Raw genomic sequence first — 24,735 nt, forward strand, 5'->3', positions numbered from 1 at the left:
TTACTAAACATCACTTTGAATAATCTAAATAAAGGTATGCTCCAAACAAGAAAAAAGGACTAGAACACAGGTGTCAAACTTACCACGTCATGTGACATGTCACGACGTATCATGACTTTTTTTTTGCATTGCCAGAGTTGGGGTGGGTGTGGCCTCCATATGATGCAACCGGCCTGCAGATCAGCAGTTTGACACCCCTGGACTAGACAAATAGTAATTCCCCCCACCAAGCTGATATCTATATATTTTTTTTCTCAATCCAGAATGTGCCAATCAGCTCAAACCCAAGTATTATCCTGTAAATTCTGAATCAAGAGTTTCCAGACACAGTCTACCCTGACTTTCAGTAAGACTGCACTGCTTAGAGCTGGTTTCGACTTACAGCTCCAGCTTGAATAGCACGTGATGGTTGTGGCCAAAAAAGGCTTTTGTACAATGACATCTTGTAGAGCAGTTGCAGTCATTTCTAGAACAGGGAGCTTTGCTCTTGACCACTCATATTCTTGTCACCTTGTGGCTGAAACATTGCAATGTGTTCTAGATAACACTTCCCTTGAGAAGCATTCAGAACTTTCAGCTGGTTCAGCAGGCAGTGGCCTGAGCTATTATTGGGAATGCCTATCGTCAACCATATACTATGTCTACTAAGGGAGCTGTATTGGCTGCCAATCAATTTCAGTATACAATTCAAGGTGATGATCGTCCCCTTTAAAGCTCTACATGGCTGAAAGCCTGGATACCTCTAAAGTCCCATTCCGCAAGTTGAATTTGCCCATCCAGTCAAATCCAGTGCTAAGGATGCCAACTCTAAGGAAGTACTACCTACACGGATATCTAACTGATGGCTCTAGTTTTCTAGAACAGCATACCCCCAGTAATTTGGGCTATGTGACCCATGTTATATTTGAAAGAGCTGTTCAAAGTGAAGATTTTGCTGCCTGATACATCTGAGCCTTCTTGTCATTATGCTCATGTTAGTGATACTTATGTTTTAATTGTATGGAAGTCATTTGTAATCTTTGGAATAGAATGGTCTGTAAGAGAAGAAAAGCAAGTATATTCGCTAGCTAAGCATATTATTTAAATCTGCATCTTACAAGTGCATTTAGGATCATGGGAATATTTGAAAGTCACCAGGTTGGGAAGAGTGATTTAGATTGCAGAATTCCTCTCACCTTTCCTGTGGCATAGACTGATGACACAGATCCTCGCAGACATTGGGTGCAATTCAAAATCACAACATTGGAATCAGTAGCTTTCCTCAGCAAATCTAGTAATCCTGGACAATTATTTGGAGCATTTCCACTCCCATAGGTCTCAAGTACAATGCCTTCCATAGAGCTCTGAAGAAATGCCCTTACCTGCTTGGAAGAGGAAAACTGCATGAGAAATTACAGTTCAAGCATCCAACTCACTTGACTCATGCAATACAATTTTATTTCTTCTCAGATCAATTCAAAATATATGAATAATCATATTATTTATTTATTTTTATTTTATTTTAATTCCATTTATATCCCGCCCTTCTCCGAAGACTCAGGGCGGCTTACAAGCTTAGCAGTAGCCTTCATTCTATGTATATGCCTGCTTGTTAGGGCTTTCACACACACCCCAAGCGGCATTATTACAAAGTCAGCTTAATTGCCCCCAACAATTTGGGTCCTCATTTTACCTACCTCGGAAGGATGGAAGGCTGAGTCAACCTTGAGCCTGGTGGGATGCGAACCTGCACTAATTGCAGGCAGCTGGTGTTACTTAAGGAGGCATTAGCCCACTGCTCCACCAAGGCTCATATATTAGTTCTGTAATGAGGAAAATAACTAACTCAGTGTTGTCTTTTGACTGGAGTAGCATAGATCCCTTAATAAACAAAATTTCAAAAAGCAACAGAAGTGCTAAATATTAAAGATGGATGCTACAAACATACATGTGTATATAATAAACACACACTCTCACACAGATGCAAATGCTTGTACAAGAATCGATGGTTTATAGTATGTCACACCACTGGCTATGGCTGGCTAGAGTTTCTGAGTGTTTCTAGGCTAATCAAGGGTGGGAAAAAGTATAGCTAATATATACAGCACTGCCCTGTGTACCAAGAAATGTTGAGTAAGCAAAGACAGGCTATACTCAAAAATGAGAAAAATATGATGATTCAGAAAGATGCAGGTAATCTGCCTATTTTAATTATGATGTGTTAAAATAATCTACTTAAATAAGGACATTAATATATGACTCCAGAGTGAACAGCTTGCATTTACTTTTGCACTTAGAATTATAGACGTCTAATACAGACCTTGAAGGCCATCTGCTAGGATCGCCTGGTTCTAATCACTAAACCTTAATTACACAATGCAGGAAAATATGCTGCTTGAAGACTGAGACAGTGGAAGAAAATGAAAGATAAAAAAATTAAATGGTTAAATGTAACAGTGTTACAGCAGAAAATTAGGACACCTTTCCTTTCTTTAATGTACATTTGCAGACTAGCCTCATTTCCTAGCAAGAGCAGGCATACTTGTGGATGGGACTGAAGCTATATGGGGGGAAGTTGGTAGGGCACAAGAACTGTAGCTTTAGTCTTCGGCTGGAGGTGGGGCCAGGTTTAGACATGGCGAGGCCCCAAGCTATGAGAAGTTGTAAAGGCTCTACCTGACAAGTACCAGCAGAGAAAAAGCTGTGTAACAACTGAATTTGGCAAGACTGCTGCCAAGATACATAGCAAACCTGCGGTGGGGTGGGGATGGGCCCTTTTTGAACAAAAGGTGTTAGTGCATGCAGAAACAAAGCATGCATTAATCTATTATCGACGGCCATGTGACCATACTGAAACGCTTAATTTAATTTCCTATATTTAAAAAAAAATTCTGAAATTTTAAGAGGCCTCTAAAGACTGTGAAACCTAAATTACAGCATCTTTGTGTTATGTATAAATTTTGAACTTTCTGTTCAATGTAAGCCACTGCCTTCATCATGAAGAAAAAAAGAATTTAACCACCAATTAGCAAGCGTAATGATAGAATGGAATCCATTTTATCATTACTGTCATCTAAAAGTTTTCATTCTGCTATATTTGTGAATAAAAAGTATGTATAAATTAACAGATCCTGTGTACAAAATGTGAAGCCCAGCAGCTCCCATTTTGTGGCCCCTGGAACCCTCCAGTATAGATGAAGCAAAAAAAAATGGCCAATTTTTTCAGGTATTTCTTTAGGTATTTTGGAGGTTATTAAGGAGCAAAATGGGCACTACACACCTTGGAAAAATTTAAGGCCACTATACTCTGTAAAAGCTGCAGTGCTCAAACAATTCCTAGACTTCAAACTGTCTATTTTGATTCCATCTATCTTGTCCATTGCTGTCAATCTCATATTATATTCACTGTTTAAGTTAAATAGAATACACATCTTTGTCTTTTTCATTTCCCTATTCAACACCACTCTGTTTCTCCACACCCAGTGCTTGCTATTGCTTTTTGTTCATTGTAAAAGGTTCTCTAAAGAATGATCAGTTAACCTTTTAAACTCCAACATATATTAAGGCCAATCAATGGTCTTGCTATACAGTAATCAGTGTAGAAATATAGAATTCTTGTATTTTTCTTGCTCAGTCCATTTTTATGCTACATTAATCATCTGATGTTGGGTACCTCTACTGCTTTTCCTGAAACCTGCCTGTTTATTTGTCACTCCAGTTTTCATGGACTGTATGGTTCTGTTCTTTGTAGATCTATAAGCTAGACTTTGTGCAAGCAATTAGTGCAATGTTTTAATTTGCATATTCTCTTACATCTCTCTTCTTTGGGATACAATAAGTACATGCAGAAAACTTTTCCAGTCTCTAGCTCAGCAGTCTTGTTTCTTATTTTTTGACATGCAGCTGTTTTGATTTTAACTATATCTTGTCCTCTAGCTTTAAATAGTTACAAAGATATTTCATAAGCATCCAGTGCTTTTCTACCTGACAACTGTTTTATTGTATCCCACTTTCTAATGGAATTGATTTCTGAATATATATTCTCTCTGCAAATATTATCTCTAAGTCACAATATACTTCATCTTTTTTTAACCTCATTTACATGAATCAAATCTCTTCCATGACAACTCATGAATAAAAAGGTAAAGGTAAAGGGTCCCCCGCACATGCGTGCTAGTCGTTTCCGACTCTAGGGGCCGGTGCTCATCTCCGTTTCAAAGCCGAAGAGCCAGCGCTTGTCCGAGGACGTCTCCGTGGTCATGTGGCCGGCATGACTGGACGCCAAAGGTGCACGGAACACTGTTACCTTCCCACTGTAGTGGTCCCTATTTTTCTACTTGCATTTTTACGTGCTTTCAAACTGCTAGGTTGGCAGAAGCTGGGACAAGTAACAGGCGCTCACTCTGTTACGCGGCACTCGGGATTTGACCCGCCAAACTGCCGACCTTCTGATCGACAGGCTCAGCGTCCTAACCCACTGAGCCACTGTGTCCCTCTAACTCATGAATAATCCTATCTTAATATAAATTTTCTTTTCTTCTTCTCCTCTGATCTTCCAAGTTTCATTTCTTCTTTCATATCATTTTCTCCAATTCTTAATTAAGATATTTGTCTGTGTGATTTATTACTTAACAGTGAAAATCTTCATTTAATCATCTCCCAATTGAATGTGTCACATAACTAAATGGGCCTTCATTTCTAGATGTTCCTAAAGCTACATTTGCTCCAGAATCCAACAGCGCAAGCAATTATGGATTTCTCTCACTATGCCCATGTGGCACCACTACAGTAGTCCTCATTTAATGGTAGTAATTAGGACCAGATTTCTATCAATAAGAGATATGGTGATAAAGCGAGACATTATGTCACCATGCCATTTAGCAATGGCAATTTTGGCAGTCTCTGGTTTTGTAAGAAAGGACTGATGTAAGTGTAACTTCTGGCTTCCTGCCATTTTCCCCAATCACTTTGCTTGTGGTTGCCAATGTGACTGCAGAATGTCCAAAACTTTGAGGATCAATCTTAAGTACCATTCATTCAATTCCATTGCAAGTTTGAATGGTTGTTGAATGAATAGTTCTTAACCAAGGACCATATGTACTTTACAAGCCACACTGGCTCCCCATTGGATTATGGCTACAATTTAAGATGCTGCTTATCATCTTTAAAGTTCTACATGGCATAGGACCAGTATACTTGAGAGGCCACCTTCTGATCAAGGTATATGCCTGCCCCATATGCACTCTGGATCCATTAATTGAAATTATGTTATTGTGTGGGACCCAGGAAATGGACCTTTATAGTGGCAACTCCTGTTTTATGGAACAACCTTTCTCCCACCATATAGATGGCCTTGACTTTGCTGTCAAGACAGGTTGTTTCTCTGGAATCATGATATGTTGGAACCGTGATTAGATGATGGTATTATTTCTGTTTGGATCACCATTTTATTGTTTTATTATTGTCTTTTTAAAATATATGGTTTTATGTTCTTATTAGGTTTTGTTCAATTTTGTGAGCTGGACAAAGACACTTTGGTTGAGTTAGATGGCCACATAAATATATTAAATAAATTTTAAATAGATATGACCTTTTTCCCAAGGCTTTAAATATCTGTATTTACTAGTTGTTCTGCAAATAATTTTGATCCCTGGCATATTAGAAAATGTATTTAGCTAGTCCTGGAAGCCAAATTTAGGCTATGAATTAGGAGCTTTAATTTTACAATTGCCCAGGTAGCATTCTCATATTGTAATATATTTATTTTTTATTTTTTATTTATTTAAATTCCATTTATATCCCGCCCTTCTCCGAAGACTCAGGGCGGCTTACAAGCTTAGTATATTATATATTATATTATATATTATATTATATATATATTATATTGTCTAATATCTACTAGGGTCAACTAAGCAAGCAAAACTAGGAGATCTCAATACAGAGTTATGTCAGATTTGTGACTAAATTCCTTAGACACCAAGAAAAGATTTGGAACAAGACAACCATGTACAAGATAGACAAGCTCCACCTGAACCAAAATGGAACTAGGCTGCTGGCATATCATTAAAAAAAAGCTGTAGAGCAGCTTTTACTCTGATCCCTAAGGAAAAATCAACAGATAGGAAGCAGCATCCACGGTGGAAGGGTATACAAATTTTAGAAAATAATATAAGGAATAGGGACAGTATTGTGAGTTAATCAGTGAACATGACAAGTCAGGAAACAAAAAGGCAAGATGTGCAAAGGGATCGTGTGTATAGTATAGGTGTTTCTGTGCCAATGCTAGAAGTATACAAGCCAAGAATGGAAAATTAGAGTACTTTGTTGCAAACAAGGTCATAAATACTTATGTACAATATAACATAAACCTGCTGGAATGAAGAGGATTAATGGGCTAGAATAATTCCTAGCTATAAAATGCATATGAAGAACAGAAGATATGGGACATATATCTGAAGCTGTACTGGCTTTTTCAGGGAAATGATCAGGATAAATAAAGCAAACTGAGAAAAAAAGGGAAAATATTCTAGGATATCTTGAGTGGTTTAGAGTAACAAATCTCTGTTGATGGGATCCATCCAAGAATTCTTCCTTACCAATCTTCTAGAGTTCAGTGGGATTGTAAATGGCACATGCAAGGCTCTGTCAACACTGTGTACTTGGATTTTTAATGAACTCTCAGAATGACCTATACAGTCTATCTTTCTTCACACTGCCAGACAAAGAGATACATATTTTATATCATGTCCTAATCTACAGGATTTAATGTGACTTCCACCCTCTTTCTTGAATATCTCTATTTTTATTCAGTATATATCCTCTGTGGTATTTTTCAGTTACATTGACCACCAGTAGGTACAATGTTCCTCACTAAATACTGTTGAGTAAACACAGTGGTCAGGAGATCAGAAGACTTGTCTTTGAATGACTAAACAACAGAAAGCAAAGCATAGGAATAAATGAGCCATTTATCAACAGAGGAAGCCAAGAAATGAAATTCTTCAAGACCCTATATTAGGACTAGGGTTTTTAACTTTTCAAAAAAAAAAATCCTGATTTAAGAGTAAGGAATGAACTGGCCAAGTTTGCGGGTGATATAAAATTATTCGGAGTAATGACATAGAAAATGATTTTGAAAAGCCTAAAAGCCTTGATGAATGGTCAACCAAACGACTATAGAGGTTCAGTTTAACTAAGTGTGAAATGTTGCACATTGGGCAACAAGCTGTACCTAATTTATGCGCTGATAGGGTTTGAGCTATCTGCAACAAACCAAGGAACAGATCTTAAATACATCTTGTGATTAGCTCAGTGAAGATGTTGACAGTGTACAACTATGAAAAAATTAAATTCTATGCTAGAGATCATTAGGAAAGCAATTGAGAATAAGACTGCCAAATTTGTAATGGCTTTATACAAATCTATGCTACATCCCCATTTGTAATACTATACACAATTCTGGTCACCCCATTTGAAAGAGAATATACAGAGTTAGAAAAAGTGCAGAAAATGATTATCAAAACAAATAGCAGATTCAAACATTTTCTTTAGTTTGGAAAACTAGTGAGTGAGACATATAAAACATGCATGGCATGGAGAAATGGGCATGGAGTTTTTTCCCCCTCCTTCTTAAAATATGAAAATTAGGGCTTATATAATGATGCTGATCAGGAGAAAATTTAGAAGAGTAAAAAATAGCTCTTTAAATTGAGCATTTTTATTACCAAAAGATGCACTAATGATTCCTAACATGGATGTCTTTAAAACAGAAAAAGATAAATTTTATCAGCTCCTCCACTTTATTAGCTATTTGGAAATTATTTAAAACAAAGTTATTTGAGAGAGCTTTTGAATTACAAATGTCATCATCTATTTATTGGTTGAGTTTGAGATCTGGTTTTCTGATTTTTAAGCTCTTATATCATAGCTTGCCTATTTTTTATTTTGATTTAATTAAATCAAAATGTTTTATCTGATTTTATCCTGTAGTTGTCTTAGAAACATTTGATGAACCTGCCTAGAGTTTTTTTATTATAGTGGGAAGAATATATATAAAAAATAGGTTCATGGAGATCAGGCCCATCTTGAAGATGGAAGCCTGGAAGACCAATTCTGCTTATGGACCAGAAGAACCATGCCTCCAAATTCATGCCTCAGGCATACAATGGCAGTCAGGACAGAGATATGTCCAACTTCTGCATCCTCAGAGTCATTTTTGTGAGAGAAAACCACAGTATAAAGGGCTCAGCCTACTTCTCCAATGCAAATTACCCTTTTCATAATTCAACAACCTCAAGCCATAAATAATATAAAAGTGTTTCTCAAGTGTCAAAAATTCAGAAGATTCTTTTGGCCACAGAAGCCTCCAAAATGTGGTAACTTCCTATTACAAATACTAGCATAACGGTGTTCTTGGAAGTGTTGACCGCATCTAAGCATGTATTGAAAGATAATTAGTTCAATACTAATTCTCTGAAAGTATTTAAATACCAGCAATGAACCTTGATAATACCAAGTATCTTTTCTCATTGCATATTAATTATATGGAATCAACACTTCAAACTTGCTCTGAGATGTTCTGAGGAAGTGGGAGGCTGACCGCTGTAGCAGTAATTCCAGGGAACAGTCTTAGTAGTCCAACATTGGTGTTCATGTTCATATGGATCTCAAATTTCTTCATAGTATTAGCTCTCCATATTGTCTCCCAATTGACTGTGGGGGAAAAACACAAAAAAATCATTCATTCAAGGAATATTCTTTCCTATTGTGTTCAAAATCTGCCTTACAGGAAATCTGATTAATATTTATACAAAAATAACTACCACCTTATATATACAAGAGAACATACATAAGACTAGAGTCACTCCAAGAGTGAGATGAGCAGCACATAAATTTAATAAATAATACATCAATACATCAATAAAATCTAGTATCTTACAATTGAGCTTTCAGTCACACAGCAAGGTATTTTCCCCCTCTCCTCTAACATTCTCTATGGCCCTGCAAATCTGCTTTGCACCCTCCCATTCCCTTCCCATTTTTTTCTCTAGCAAATATTGAGCATTCAACGGGGTTGTAGGTGGGATTTTATCTTCATTCTACCAATGAAAACCATTCCATCAATAAAAGTGGGTAATTTAATACAATTCAGGCTTCATACATCTGGTAAGGAAAAGTAAGTGCAAAATTCTAAATTTTCTTGCATTCATCTCTTGTAAACCTCTTCTTCTCTTAGGTAGGTATCATCTAAAATTTACAATGTAACCCAATGGTGAGAGAATTTGCCTTATGTTACTCTGTAAAGTTCTGTGAGTATCAGTAGCACAGCATGACTTTTACATAAAGGAAAATAATTTCCTTGTGTTCTGCCCAGTTATACATTAGATCCAATACTGGGTCCTGTTCTGGACTTAATTTCTCCTAGGAATTTCAGGTTTCAGAAGGCCAATAAGAGATCATACGTATGCACTTTTTAATAATAACAGCAGCCATAATGATGTAAAATACTACTAATCTTTACCCTATATGTTTTCAAAGAAAAGAGGAGAAAAGATTTTAAAGATTTTAAATACCATTTTTATGGTATTTTTTATTTAATCATAAACATTAAAAGCCATTCTTTATTTCAAAGAATAGTGCAAAATTAAAATGAAGAACTGTTTTTAAAGCGTAACATGCAATTAGAAGATCCTGTGAAATTTAACATGCTGAATTTTGCAAAAAAAATAAAAAATAACTGATAAACAGGACATTTATGATCTCAGCGGGGAGCTATCAGAGGTAGTTCATGGGTATTAAAGAACAATTTTACCAGTGCAATGATTAAAATCTTATTATCTATTTTTGCTCAGTAATCAGGGAAAATAGGCGTATACTGAGTGGTGGAAAGTGGACTGCCATTATTATCCATGGAAATGAAGTATCCAAAAATTGATCTGGAGAAACACTACGCAATGCATTCTGGTTAATGCACAAAAGTCTCACCCAACTAGAACTGGAGAAGCCACTGGATTTTTGCACCACACCTGTTTATAACAGCCCAAGTTGAAAATCAATATGTCAACACATTCCAAATTGCCTGAATAATAATTTTCAAGTGCTCTGTTATTACAAAGATGTGAAGATGCTTAAACATAATTGATATATTCTGCTTCTCTAATTCCAGTTTCATTTTACATACCCAGGGCAACAGTACCAACATGTGCCTGGGGGGAGGAGTGGAGCAAAGCAAGGCCACCTTGCCAGCCGTCTGCAATGTGACACATATTTCACACGTCTTTAAAAGACAGATGTTGTTACTCTTACCACTAAACATCTACAGAGTTTATAATGCAGTTACTAGTGATTAAATAAAATGGCAATGATTCAATTAAGTGTGATTATACATTGCAAGCCAGATGCCAGCTGTTTAACTAATAGTCATGCTTCAGTTCCATTGCTGAAATGCCAAAACATTCATTATTAATTCTGAGAATTCTCACTATCCCTGTCTAGCAGACAATGAAATGTAAGCAAGATTTGAAGAAAGCTGCATCCACAAAATGCACATTCGTGGACTATCCAAGATAATACCTAGTTAAGAAGTCTGGTAAAGCAGATATTTGTTTGCACTGTATTATATATTTTATACTTTGGCCACCTAATGTCCCGTTGCCTGGAGGCGGTCCGGGTCTGGATGGGAAGAAACAGGCTTCGTCTCAATCCTGCCAAGACTGAGTGGCTGTGCATACCGGCATCTCGGACTAACCAGCCTATTCCATCTTTAATGATGGGGGGTGAGGTGTTGCCCCCCATCGATAGGGGACGCAACTTGGGCATCCTCCTGGATTTGCGGCTCAGTTTTGAAGACTATATAGGAGCCGTGACCAGGGGGGCCTTTGCCCAGGTTCGCCTGGTGCGCCAGTTGCGGCCCTACCTGGACCGAGATGCCCTACGCACAGTCACTCATGCGCTCGTGACCTCCCGATTGGACTACTGCAACGCTCTCTACATGGGGCTGTCCTTGAGGACCACCCGGAGGCTTCAGCTGGCGCAGAATGCAGCCGTGCGGGTTGTGATGGGGGTTTCCCAATACTCCCACATAACACCTCTGCTCCGCGAACTGCATTGGCTTCCGGTTGCCCTCCGGGTGAGATTCAAGGTGCTGGTGATGACCTATAAAGCCCTAAATGGCTTAGGTCCGGGATATTTGAGGGAGCACCTGCTGCTGGCATCAAGCTCCCTTCGTCCTGTGCAGTCCCACAGGGAGGGTCTTCTCAGGGTACCGCCAGTAAAAGATTGCCAGTGGACAATACCCAGGGGGAGGGCCTTCTCTGTGGGTGCGCCTGCCCTTTGGAACCAGCTGCCTGTAGAGCTTAGGACTTCCCCTGACCTCCGCTCGTTCCGCCGGGACCTGAAGACCTGGCTCTTTGAGCTTTCTGGCCTGGACTGAGGGTATTAATTGGGGTTTTAATTTGATTTTAATTAGGATTTTTATATTCAAAGTTAATATAATCATTTTAATTGTTTTAATTTTTGTAATTGTGGTATTGTTTTCTTTTAAAAAACCTTGTGAACCGCCCTGAGTCCTACGGGAGAAGGGCGGTATATAAGTCTAATAAACTAAACTAAACTAAAACTAATGAGAAGGAAGGACTCACTGGAGAAGAGCCTAATGCTAGGAAAGATTGAGGGGAATAGAAGAAGGGGACAACAGAGAATGAGGTGGCTGGATGGAGTCACTGAAGCAGTAGGCGTGAGCTTAAATGGACTCCAGAAGACGGTAGAGGACAAGAAGGCCTGGAAGAATGTTGTCCATGGGGTCGCTATGAGTCAGACACAACTTTGCAACTAACAACAACAACATATATTTTATGAAGCACCTAGGATGGAAAATTGGATAGGGTCATTACATAACTGTAAATAAATGCAAAATTAAATAAAAATGAGCATTAAAAATAAAAAATAACACAAACAGGGATTGTTGATGGCCAAATCAGAATGCTCCTCTAGAGAACAGAGATGTCCTAAAATGATATTATTCTATCACAGTTGCATTGGCAGTATCTTATCTATGCAGTGAATATTTAAAAATCTTTTTATCTTTAACTTCAAGGAACTATTTGAATTAGGCCTCTTCAAAAGATTTCAGATGAGGATACATGTCTTACAAATAGTGGAATGTGACTTAGAAGAGATACTAAGGCAATTAAAAGTAGCACGTAAGTCTGTATTTCAGCAAGTTTCTGTTATCAGTTAAGCCCTATAATGGAAAGGACAAGACTGATTTCAGTTTTGAAAGCAAAAGATACAGCATCATATTTCATGCAAGTATCATTATATCTGAGTCAAATGTTTGCAGCAATTGTAGATGAATTTGTTTTCTGGCATCAGTGTGGCTGGCATCAACTTTCCCGGAAAGACTTTCTTTCTCAGAAGATATGAAAAAAATATTGCCAGGTTCTCCTTCTGAATGTATCTGATTTAGTGTTAGAAACTGTGTGTGTATTTAATCAGAAACAACATTTCTGAGATGACATACATTAGCCATATTCACTTCGAATGAAAAAACACAAGATGACAAGATGAAAACACACAATTGGGAAAAGCCATGGAAATGAATTTTTTCATATCTGTTTCTGAACTTGAATGTAACCAATTACTTCCATTTCTTTCATTCATTCATTCATTTGCTGAATTTATATCCCATCTTAACTTGAGGACTTACAAAGGGGGGTGTCTCATAATTTTATCCTTAAAATAAGGATAAATACATAAATAATAAATAATAAAATTTATGAGGTAGGCTGGCTTGACAGTGAATATAATTCCTTAGTAAATTCAGAGGTTGAATGGGTTCTTACAACTGGGCTCTCCATCTGGTTGCAATACCTTAACCATTACTTCATATTGGATGGGGGGGATTATACCAGCAACAAAGATTGTTTTAATCCATAGAATGGTATTTTACAAGTTTTGGGGCATACTACCTCAAGAGCTCCCCCCCCAAAAAAAATCTTTGTGGCAATCTACAGTAAACATAGTTTTCTTCAAATGGAGAAACAAACCCCAGGATATATTCTAGCAATGGCAACTCTACTAACAGGTGCTGTTTCTTCTAGTAGTTGTTGCCAGTGCTTGGACATAAACAAGGGATTATAGTTGAAGCAACTCAAGACACTTTTTCATTAGCAAAAGATATATTTGGAAACAGAAAAAAATGAATCCTTAATGTCTATGGATATTTTAAATCATCCATGTCATGATTGTCTCAAAGATGCTTTTTCCAAAAAGCAATTGGACTTTCTTGATTCTTTTGTTTGAAAACATTTCACTTCTCATTCAAGAAGCTTCTTCAGCTCATGATTCCTTACTTCAATCTAAGCTATTTATTAGATGAGCCCATTCAAAGTTGCAGTGTTTGATCCCTAAAACACTAGAGTGAGAGCTGGATAAAAGTTCTCCTTAAGAATGACCAATGTGCTTATTATATCTCTTGAGTCCTTTTCAGATTTGGAAGAAGCATTATCGAGTGGTCTAGGCCATACTTGCCTAACCCAGTAATCTGATGGCTAGGGAAGGTGGCTGTTGTAGTCCAGCACATTAAGAAGTATCAACTCTGGAAGACTGGACTTGTCACTGGCCCAACTGAGCACTCCAAATAAAACTATAGTAGTGGGCTGGAATGAACATAGTTTTTTGAAGAGGCAACAAAGGCCCGACATACACCTACACACATTAATGACATGCAATCTGACATCTTAATTATATTACATTTGAGGTAATGTTATAACATCATGGCATTTCTGTTTTGATTTAGATCTGTGATACAAGCCACTTCATGTTGCACTCAACAAGTGATGAAATGTAGATGTGGACATTAATACTTACACAAGCTGTTTGCCTTTTAGCTTTTTCTTCTTGTATTTTTTAGTCACCTGAGAATTATTGTATAGTACAATAAGGGATTAGAAAGCTGTATCAGGCCCGTAGAGTTTGGGAACATTTTCCATCAAGAATACGCTTCTTCCTTAAATCAGCTACCACCTTTTGGAGTATAGGATGGCTTAACAACAGAATCATGCTTAGAATATTAATTCTCCAGACGTTAAAATAAACTTAAAATATTATTAAACATATAAACACTTTGAAAATATTGTGATATTCTCAATATCAGATGAGCTGGTCTCTCAGCTTCCATGTCCACAGCCATTTTTAGAAATTCATAGATGTCACTACCTTAAGTAGTAGCAAGTAGTATATTATTGGCAGCCAGAGTAGTGTTTGAAGAGATGGAGTAAAGTTCAGCCATCTTCTGAGTCCCCATACTACCTTGACTGCCATATATAAGATGGCAGCTGAACAGAGTACATTGCAACAATCTAATTGAGATTGCTAGTGCGTATACTACTGATGTGCAGCTATCTACACTCAAAGGTGGACAAAGTTAACTAGTTGTGCATACTGGACACTTAGGTCACTGTGCCTCCAGTGAAAATTAGGTTTGCAAAATGTTTTTATAGGAGAGTATAGGATTTAAAGCCAATTCCTAAAAATAAGAACCAGTTAGCCAGAGAATTTCACTCACATTCTATCAGTCTTTATCCATTCCATCACAACCTGAAATCGCTGATACAGTAGTTCCAATGCTACTGCTGGTTCCTTGGGCTGGTTGACTATTATATATTTACTGATGAAACTTCATTCCAAATGCCTGAAGGATTTCTACTAGCAGCTTCATATAGATATTCAAGAATGCCGGGCAAGATGAACCTTGTGGAAGTACACACCACAACTGTTACAAGGCTTTACAAAAGTCACCCACCAACAACCCCTTATTTAGAAACAGCACCACGGGTAGGAATGGAACCACTATGAAACAATGCCTTCAATTTTCAACTCACAAAGATGCCTCAGTATGATTCTATATCAACAGCATCAAAAACTGCTAAATAGAAGAATCAACATGATGATACGTCCCTGCCTTACTCCTATATAAGGTTAATTACCAAAGTAACCAAGCTACATTCTGTGCTGGTCTGTGATGGGTCCAGAAAAATCTATAACATCTATTATTATCACAATTCACCAGTTATCAGTTCACCAAATCCTACCCCAAAAGGGAATGTTGACAAGAGATATTCCTGGATATCTTCAAATCTGTTGTCATCTTTCCTTCCATTAATGTGACATCCATTACTCTCTTAACCCATTCTCATATTCTTAACTAGCTTGATTCTGAGACCCACTAAGAACAAAAATCAAAAGGACAGATAATCAAGAAAATATCTTGAAGAACTTTGTCAATCTATTCAAGTCTCACTGGCAAAAGTGATTCTATAGCAAATAATCAGATGGTGTGCTGACAACCTCTCCTAGTTTTGGCAGACTTCAGCAACTTTGCCAATAAAGTGCATGACAAACTTATTGTTTTGCTTCTGCCAGCTAAAACTTGACAAAATGTCACATTGACAATCTTTGGAAAAGTTCAGCTGGGTAATTCAGTGGGATACAGTGGGCTCTTTGACACCATAATTAGTGCTGTGAACACAAGTGTTGTCTTTGACTTCATAAGTACCGTACCACATAGTAAGTGCAATTATATTCACATTGAGATTTTTAACATCTATGCTTCAATTATATCCCCACCCCCCATTTCATTCCTATATGCTTTTCACTAAACCAAGGAGCCCTGTGAACTCTCACTACTTCTATGGTTAAGGTTTCTATAGTGGAGGAGGGATGTGGTAATAGCTTTCAGGAACTGAAACAATTTCATAAGTCTTAGGAAGCATAGTAGATCCTTACTCCTGAAGATAGGAATGGCAATCTATCTAAATCATAACAGGAAGTGATCCAATCATGACAAAGGAGTAACTTTCCCTCTTTAACTATCACTTCACTTTCCAGCAACTCAAAAGAAAAAAACAGATCAACTGCTGCATAGTGTATCTGGCTTCTGTTGTATTTTTAATGGCCATGAGGTTCTCAGTTAGTCCATTTCCAGGATCAACAGCATGGGCATTGAGATCCACAAGCACCAAATCCTAAGATTCTAAGGACCCTATTGAAGAGCACCAGCATAATCAATGAGTTGTTGGACTAGCAACAAAGCACTCTATTCCCTCAACCTACCACAAAGTATAGTCTCTGAGGAATCTGGTTAATGGAGAGGGAATGTATTCCCTATAGATGACTGTAATTCTACCACACAATCTACCTTGATGTTGTACAACATCTCCAGGCAGGCTTATATAGGTTAAATTCAGGCCACACATCTCTCCTATCGTGGTCTCTACTACAACACAACCAGACCAGCCTGATGATCCACAAGAAGATCATGGATATAAAATACTTTTATTGTGAACTAATCTGGCATTCAGCAATTAAATCAGGAGATGTGTGAGCCAACCTGTTTGACTACTGAATCTTGGTAACCTAAGAGCAGCCCTAAGGGTGCTATCTATATCTTCTGTGTCTGGGAAGAATGTTATAACACCCCCTTTTTTTTCCTGGCCCACAGGTTGCCCATCCCTTGACTACTGCAAGAAAACATAAGTCCAAGATAACCAGCAGGTGCACCCTATTAATGATGGCATCCAAATGCACGTTTGTAGATTTGGCTGAGCTCCTAATCCTTTAACAGCAGTCTGATGTGCAATAATTAAGCATGTATAATAATTAAACATGTACTGGGATGAAGAAAAAGTGATGAGGAAAATTTCACTTGCTTCATTTCCTCCCACTCTAGGTGGTGAAGATATATTACCCATCAGGTTACATAATCGAGTTAGGTGGCTTTTGCAGTCCTTGGGAGTGTATACTTGAGAGGTTTAAAAAAGCAGAAGCACTTATGCTGGCTGCCTTCCATTATTCAGTATCTGGAAAGACTTTCATTTCAAAACACACAGAACAAGAAGAAGCAGGTCTCTCTTACTGAGATCAAGCAGACAAGCTGCGAAAACCCAGCACGCTATAAAGTATTGCCAGCAAGGTCGCGTGCGATAAAAGAAACCATATCTGAGAGCTGAAGAGACCAAACTAATCTACTCATACAGTATTCTAGAAAGCAGTAAAGCTGGATTCATGCTGCCATACAGGTTTGAATTCTTTCCTTTAAAGGAGTACAATAGCTTTGAAAAGTGACCCCTCCCTAAGAGGGAGGGAGTGGGGAATCCATCTGCAAAATCAAACCTGAAATGCAACTTTCAGCTAGTTCCAATCTGCTGGGAAGACCTGACACTGTTTTTTCATCCCTTCCCCTGCTAGGCTGAAAGTAGTTTAACCTCAATTACATAACTTTGCATGTTCATTCCTAGTACAGAGAGGCAACAAGGAGCTAGAAAACTCTGAACAGCCAATAGTGGAAGTTCTGAACTGGCAAGGCAAGACACATACAAATAATACAAGACAAAGAAACATACAAGAGAGGACACATACAAGACAAATATAGCCACCTTCTCCTGGCCAGAACAAAATTATATATGTGCTATTACTGAAAATAATAGACACAAGTTCTTAAAGGCAAAGGTAGCCTAATCCATCCAAACAATAGTTATGTATAAATATGCTTGTATTTATTGGGCAGGGGTGGAAATACCCATTGCTTATCTGTTCACAAGGGGCTCGAGATATTTAAGCTGAATAGGACTGCCTAGAACTGGTTCATAAAAATTCTAGTTTAATGGTTCTGAGTTGGATTTTTTAAAATTTATGTTGTTTAATGAAACAAATATGTAAATTATAGAAGAATGTTAAACAGTGAATTCAGACTGGTCACAACTCTCTAATAGGTTGTGTGGTTAAAAAAGTCAGGGTGGTGGGCCACAATGCTGCGATCAAACTTTTGCTTTTTTATGTGATACATAAAAAAGGGATGGGACTTCACCTTGTTTATCACATCCTGTTACTGCCTCATAAATCTAGATTTACTATCATGCAAGGCAACATAGTATTCCCTACAGCAGCTGAACATTAAATGGTTTCTTTAAGGTCATCCAGACTGTTCTATGTATCAAAGCTAGCATCTCTCACAGATGGGATGTCCAGCTTCTGCCAAAAGATAACTGTTCCAACAGAGAACATCTAGCAAGCAAGATTCAAATTTGCACTTATATCTGGCATATTGAACATAGGGTTAGTTCTCGCTCTGGGAATCTCAATGTTCTCTTTACCAAGAAAGTTATTCTCTTTCTGCTTTAATGAAATCTCTGCCAACTGTCTCAGCAAGTGGCAGCATCTGACTGCCCTTGCTTGGTTTGGGCTCCCAAGCAGAATTGGCCTGGTAATATTTGGATTGGAGATCTCCAGGGACTAACTGGGAAGTTAAGAAATCATCCTAGAAAAAATGATAGCAAACCACTTTGTATTGATGCCAAGAAAGCTAGATGGATATTTTTGAGCAGCTACCAAAAGTCAAAATAAATCAACAGAGACTTTAACTTAAGCTAGGTGATATGGACTTAGCATTGCACTAAGTCATATTTGTTCTAAACCTGGCTCATTGAATAAGTTGGTCCATATATGCTTAAATACAAGTAAAGATTATATCTATATCTATGCTATCACTGTCAGTCAAAACTAAACAAGTCAGACTTGTTTTAGTCCAATATGTGAAAATGATATGTTTGTCCTCCCTCTAATGAATCATTAGCACTTATTTAAAATCAAGGAGCATTTTTGCCAGGAGAACAGGACAGGTAAAATGTTTACCCTTCTATTGGAGATTTAATTTCTAAATATTCACTGCTAGATTTAAGCACTTTGGTTATAAAATCTTTTAATGCAATAAATCATTTAGACTTAAAATGTAAATTTCATGCATGTCACTTTACTGTATGTGCTACCTAATCGTATTCCTTGGGTGAAGAAGGACCATGGCATCAATACAGAATTACCAAGAACTGCTAGTGAACCCTGTTATTGAGGCATGGAGATATGAATTCAGTTCAGTTTTAAATAACTTTAACTGAAGTGGAATTCAGTTGTGCTTTTATTCTCCAAGGGCCTTGGGAATACAGTATGTTATGTCCTATTCTAACCAACAGAAGTATGCATTTTGTCAACAAAAATGAACATTAGTCAATCCTTCTTCAGGGATTATATACGGTACTCTGTTACAAGCAGAACTCACAAGGTACTGAAAACACTGCTCTCCAACAACCTCACTTGAGGTTGCCTGCCTTCAACTTCTACTTTCATTAACCAGACATTATCACCTGCCTTCAACTTCTACTTTCATTAACCAGACATTGCTTCAGGTTTGTTTGTCTGGTTGCCAGCAAGTGAAATTGAAAACCAGTGAGTCAAAAATTCCTTGACAATGGTGTTTTTAGAGGGACATTTGAAGAGACAATAAGGAGGAATAATTGGACAAGCAGTTGCAAGTACGATAAACTATAAGTTATGTCGATCATATCATTCAAAAGGGATCCATATATGAAATAGGTTTCATACAGTGGTGGGATTCAGCCGATTCGCACCACTTCAAGCAGAACCGGTAGCTAATTTTTTGTTGCCCAGGCCCAGAACAGACTTCCGGAAGTGGCATCCACACAGATACCCGGTTGTTCACATATTTGAATCCCACCACTGGTTTCATATCGTGTCTGTAATGAATAAAGAGAGAATTCAGGTGCTTATTTTAGTACTGGCAAACAAACAAACAAATAAATGAAAATAACCTCATAAATAAAAGATAAAGATGCTTGAACAACCTGGTCTCATGTGGCCACACTCCAGGAAAGGGTTACAGATTAACTACAGCCTGAAAGTTGAAATCACATCATTCCTTACTTATAATATCAACCTCAGCATTTGCAAGCGGAGGCAGGTTAGGTGAGGAAAAGGCACTGAAACTCCCTGCATCCATCTTAGTCACCCGGTTTCCCCTGTACAGTTTATTATCAAAGTACAGGCACACCTACAAGGATGAGAAAAGAAGTATGTCAGTGTGCAAGCCTTGTAATTAAAATATCCAGCAGATTAAAACATACACACATATAAAGTTGTCTTTTCTTTCTATACAATGAAAACTACTTTAGAGAGAGTTATAAATATAATTAAGATTATGTAGGAGGGTTTTTATCTCTTGGCTGCTTTGAAAAGTGCTGTGTCTTTCTTGAATTTTGACAACAAAATACAAGTAAACTCCTTGTGAGATTTCCTTCCAAGAACAGGTTTGGCAGCTCTCAAGATTTGTGATGGATCTCTGAAGTTATTTTAAAGGGGGTGGAATGGGCTTTTAATAATGTGCAAAGTCCCTCCAGAAGTGTTGATATTCTTGACAGAGCAGACAACATTGAGTTACTAGAAAGGCAAGTAGAAAATGAGTTTACCTAGATATCAGTCAGGTTTCTGGGTTTCCCTGTGTCCAGATTGTCACAGCCTATTGGTCGTTATGCCACTACAGATTAATCCCCATGGAAATTCAGAGTGGGAAACCTTTTTTTACTAAGTAATTTTCCAATCACTCTAGACCAGAGTCAGTGTTGAGGAATACTAAAAGCTGTATACTAGACACATGTGGAAGGCCATAGATTCATCACATCTGAAATAATCTATGCATTTTCCAATCATATTTAATTCCAATAATTGGTAAATTTCAAACCTTATGAAGTTGATTTTTGACAGCCATTTATTGTTTGAGGCTGTATATTAAGCAATGTCTCACTGAAGTAGAAGGACCTTATAGTAGTAACTTTTGTTTTTTTAAAAAAACTAACTGCGAGAATAGGCAGTACCTATATAACCATTAAAATGATTGGGAAATCCAATATTCTTATGTGTACTGCAGGAAACTACTATTTGTAATATTGGAACTCATCAGCTCTAACATTCAAGCAGAATCTGCTTTCCTGTAATTTCTTTAAGTGTTTCTTAAAGTGTGGTGCCAAGACCTAGACAATACCTCTGGGCAACAGAAGTAGGAACTTCACCAATGCAAAACATAGATAAGCTATTATTTCCCATTAAAATTGGCAATGAAGATACTGAACTGGTGAATAACGTTTGCCTTTTAGGATCAGGTATCAACAGTAAAAGAATCAGCAGTCAAAACACTCTGCTGAATAAGATTGGCATATGCCCAAAAATGGAAAAGAAAGGAAACACCCACCGAAGAAGAAATAATAGATAAAATTTTATCCTGTGCCGATATGGACAGGTTAACCCTAGAGATCAAAAATAAGACTGAAACGTAGTATTAGGAAATTTGGCAAAATTTGTACAATTGGTTAGAGATAAGGAGGATCGCTGAGATGGCTATTGTTTGATTAGTTGATAATGTAAGGATTTCTTATCAGCACCTATATCAGGACACAACTGAAAAGATATGTAAATATAACGCTGACAACTGAAAGACAGTTTACTAAAAAAAATTACAGATGTTATATGTACAGTTTGTTATACTCTGTCCTGTCATAGAATGTATTTTAAGTTTTTGTTATTTCTTTCTGTAACATAAGGTAATACTAATAGTAGTGTTGTAGCCAGGGAAGTTGAATCATGTCCACTTTTGTTTTTAAATGTACATTTAATAAAATTTTCTATAAAAAAAACACTCTGCTGAATGTTGCAGAGTAGCAATGAAGGTCTTGGAAAATATATCCTGATGTTGATATATAAAAAAAAATTGTGACATTCTATAAAAGTGAAATAACAAATCCTGATGCTTATGAACTTTAGTGTTGGAGATTTCAGAGAGATCATTGATAGCTAAAAAATGAACAAATGGATCACTGAACAAATCAACCCAGGGTTCTCACTGAAGGCACAAATGACCAGGCTTAGATTATCATACTCTAAACATATTATGTAAGTGCTAACTTTCAGAAGAAGCTTTATTGATGGGAAAGATAAAAAAGGAGGATAACAAATAGCAAGGTGGATGGATTCAATTACAGCACTTTACAGCACTGTTGGAAAACATGAAGGATCAGGTTGGGGACAGAGAATCATGGATAAAATCTATGTATATGGTCATTAAGAGTCAAGACCAATTTGATGGCACATAATCAATTACTTCCCATGATTTGAAAAGTCCAGCTCTATTGAGGCTGCCTAAAAGTGCATTTCTCTTTTTAGCAGTCATATAGAATGGGTGGTGGCTCAGTGGTTAAAAAGCTGGGTTTGTTGGTTAGAAAAACATCAGTCCAGGTCTGAGACCTGAGCGCCATGCGATCGGGTGATCCCCCATTTTCACTCTAGCTCCTGCCAACCCAACAGTTTGAAAGCATGCAAAATGCAAATAGATAAATAGGTACCACTTTGGTGGGAAAGTAACAGTGCTCCGTGATGTCATGCTGGCCACATGACTGAAGAAATGTCTTCAGACAATGCTGGCTCAATAGAAACAGAGATGAGCACCATCCCCTGCAGTCAGCAACAACTAGCAGAGTAAAGTCTACAGGGAATCCTTTTTTGTAGAATCATAGGGCTGGAAGGACCTTGGAGCCCTTATTCCACCATGGATCAATCTTTTCCTAGAAAAAGCAGCAACAGAGTGTCCACAACTCCAGGAGACAAGCTGCTTCACTAATTGTTTTCACTGTCAGGAAATTTCTCCTTAGTTCCAGGTTGGATGCCCTCTGATGAGCTTCCCCACATTGCTTCTTGTTCTGCTCTCAGCTGCTTTGGAGAATAAATCAACCTCCTCTTCCCTGTGGCAGCGCTTCAAGTATTGGAAGACTGCTATTATGCTAAGCCTTCTCTTCATTAGGCTAAACTAAACATACCGTATTTTCCGGCGTGTAAGACGACTGGGCGTATAAGACGACCCCCCCAACTTTTGAGATGATTTTCAAGATTTTTCGTCTTATATGCCGGAAAATCAGGGAGCCCAGGAAGGCACGCCCTCCCCTCTCACTGTGGAGGAAGCAGGGCAGGCTGGCGTCTGGCGGGAGCTGGCAGGGCAGTCCTGCGCACGTGCGCACTCCCCGGATGCTAAGGAGTGCTCCTTAACAGCCGGGGAGCGCACGCGTGCGCAGGACTGCCCTGCTGGCTCCCGCCAGACGCCAGCCTGCCCTGCTTCCTCCACAGTGAGAGGGGAGGGCGTGCCTTCCCGGGCTCACTGATTTTCTGGCGTATAAGACGACTGGGTGTATAAGACGACCCCCCAACTTTTGAGATGATTTTCATGGGTTAAAAAGTCATCTTATACGCCGGAAAATACGGTATCTAGTTCCCTTAGTCATTCTTCATACAGTTTAGCCTCTGGACCACTTATCTTTGTTGCTCTTCTCTGTACTCTCTTTAGAACTTCAGCCTCTTTTTTGTATCATGGTAAGCAGAACTGGATGCAGTATACCAGGTGTGACCTTACTAGTGCAATATAGAGTGGTACTATCAATTCCTGTGATCTTGATGCTATCCCTGTGATGATGCAGCCTAAGAATACATTGGTCTTTTTGGCAACTACTGTGTTTCCCCAAGAATAAGTCACGGTCTTTCTTTTTTTTCTTTCTTTTTTGCCTCCAAAAGAGGCACCGGAACTTATTTTTTGGGGGGGGTCTTTTCCACAGTCTCACCTTACAGCGGCGACACCGACAGCCCCACTCAGCCAGCCCAGTTCTTCTGTGGCAGAAAGAAATGCCTCTGCAGCTGAGAATGGCGCTCCAGATTGACATGCACGGTATTCTCCATTTTGCTATCAGAGACCTTCTGGAAAGGCCTCTGCAGCCGAGAACCTAGCTACAGATTGACAGCAAAATACAGGCCGTGGGGCGCCGCAGAAGTGGGCCAGCAAGGCGAGGCAGGTGTCGATTCATGGGAGGCCTGGTTGCAATGATAGCAGGTGTGGGGCGCGTGGGGCAACTCCACTCCCCCAGCCCCGCCCTAGCCTGATTTTTAGGGGTGCACCTTGCCCCCAAACTAGGGCCTGAATTCCTCTCACTGGTACTACTTTTGCTGAGCCAGGTACTGCTTGTTCTGTACCTCTGTACCTGTGTAATTAGTTTTTCTTGCCATATAGTAATGTTGAATCAATAGGGAATCAAGTATTTTTAAATTTTATATATATATATATATATATATATATATATATATATATATATATATATATATATATATATATATATATATATATATAAATTAAAGTTCTGTGTAATTACTCTTTTGTTGCTGTTTGCATGCTCTGATATTATTTTTATCAATCAAAATATTTCTGAAACAACCTCCCCACCACCCCAGTCATGATCTACAATGCAGCCCTTACAGGGAACAAAGAGTCTAAAAGCAATTTTTAAAAAAAGGAGGAACAGACCTCAGGAATTACAAACTGTCCAGCAATCAACAACGCCCCCAACAGGTTGGCTCTGCCATCATTCCTCAGTTCATATATTGGTATCTAGAAAAGAGAGAAATGATAGCCAATTGCTGTTAAAAAAGAAATCATAGGCACTCAGCAACAAGAGAGAGAGCAACTCCAGTCGACACAATACAAAGTGAGTGTAAAGCCATGCATTATTTATGAAGCATTCTCTTAACGTATGATTTATTGGAACATGGTTGTATTTCTTCATCTCAACTATGGCAGATGGTGGAATTTCTCGTTTGGAATGTAAAATACTTTCTTCCACACCTCATGAAGTTATCCTTGAATTTTACCATACTCTCCATGTTGGGGTGGGAGAGGAAATAATTCAAAGTGGAAGAGGGATCACTACAATCCTCCCCAAAATTTAGCCTATTTCTTTGCATTTTATTTTAAAGCTTTAGCTAATGCAAAAGTCAAATTTCCACCAATGGTTCATGACAATCATGAACAGTCTTGTGGCAAGC

The 24,735-nt window shown here is 38.2% G+C and overlaps 1 protein-coding gene across 1 annotated transcript in view; it reads right to left on the reverse strand.

Annotated features, from left to right (window-relative positions):
* The window catches only part of ASPG (asparaginase), an 87,313-nt gene that overhangs the window by 48,510 nt on the left and 14,068 nt on the right, over window positions 1-24,735 (reverse strand). The window contains exons 5-8 of the mRNA XM_083353122.1: window positions 24,218-24,301; window positions 19,753-19,879; window positions 8,579-8,691; window positions 1,176-1,361 (exon numbers count right to left, since the gene is read on the reverse strand). Of these exons, the coding sequence (XP_083209248.1) occupies window positions 1,176-1,361; window positions 8,579-8,691; window positions 19,753-19,879; window positions 24,218-24,301 (510 nt within the window). The remainder of the gene's footprint in view (window positions 1-1,175; window positions 1,362-8,578; window positions 8,692-19,752; window positions 19,880-24,217; window positions 24,302-24,735) is intronic.

This window comes from Vipera ursinii, assembly GCF_947247035.1.
Source record: "Vipera ursinii genome assembly, chromosome: 1".
NCBI classification, from domain to species: domain Eukaryota; kingdom Metazoa; phylum Chordata; class Lepidosauria; order Squamata; family Viperidae; genus Vipera; species Vipera ursinii.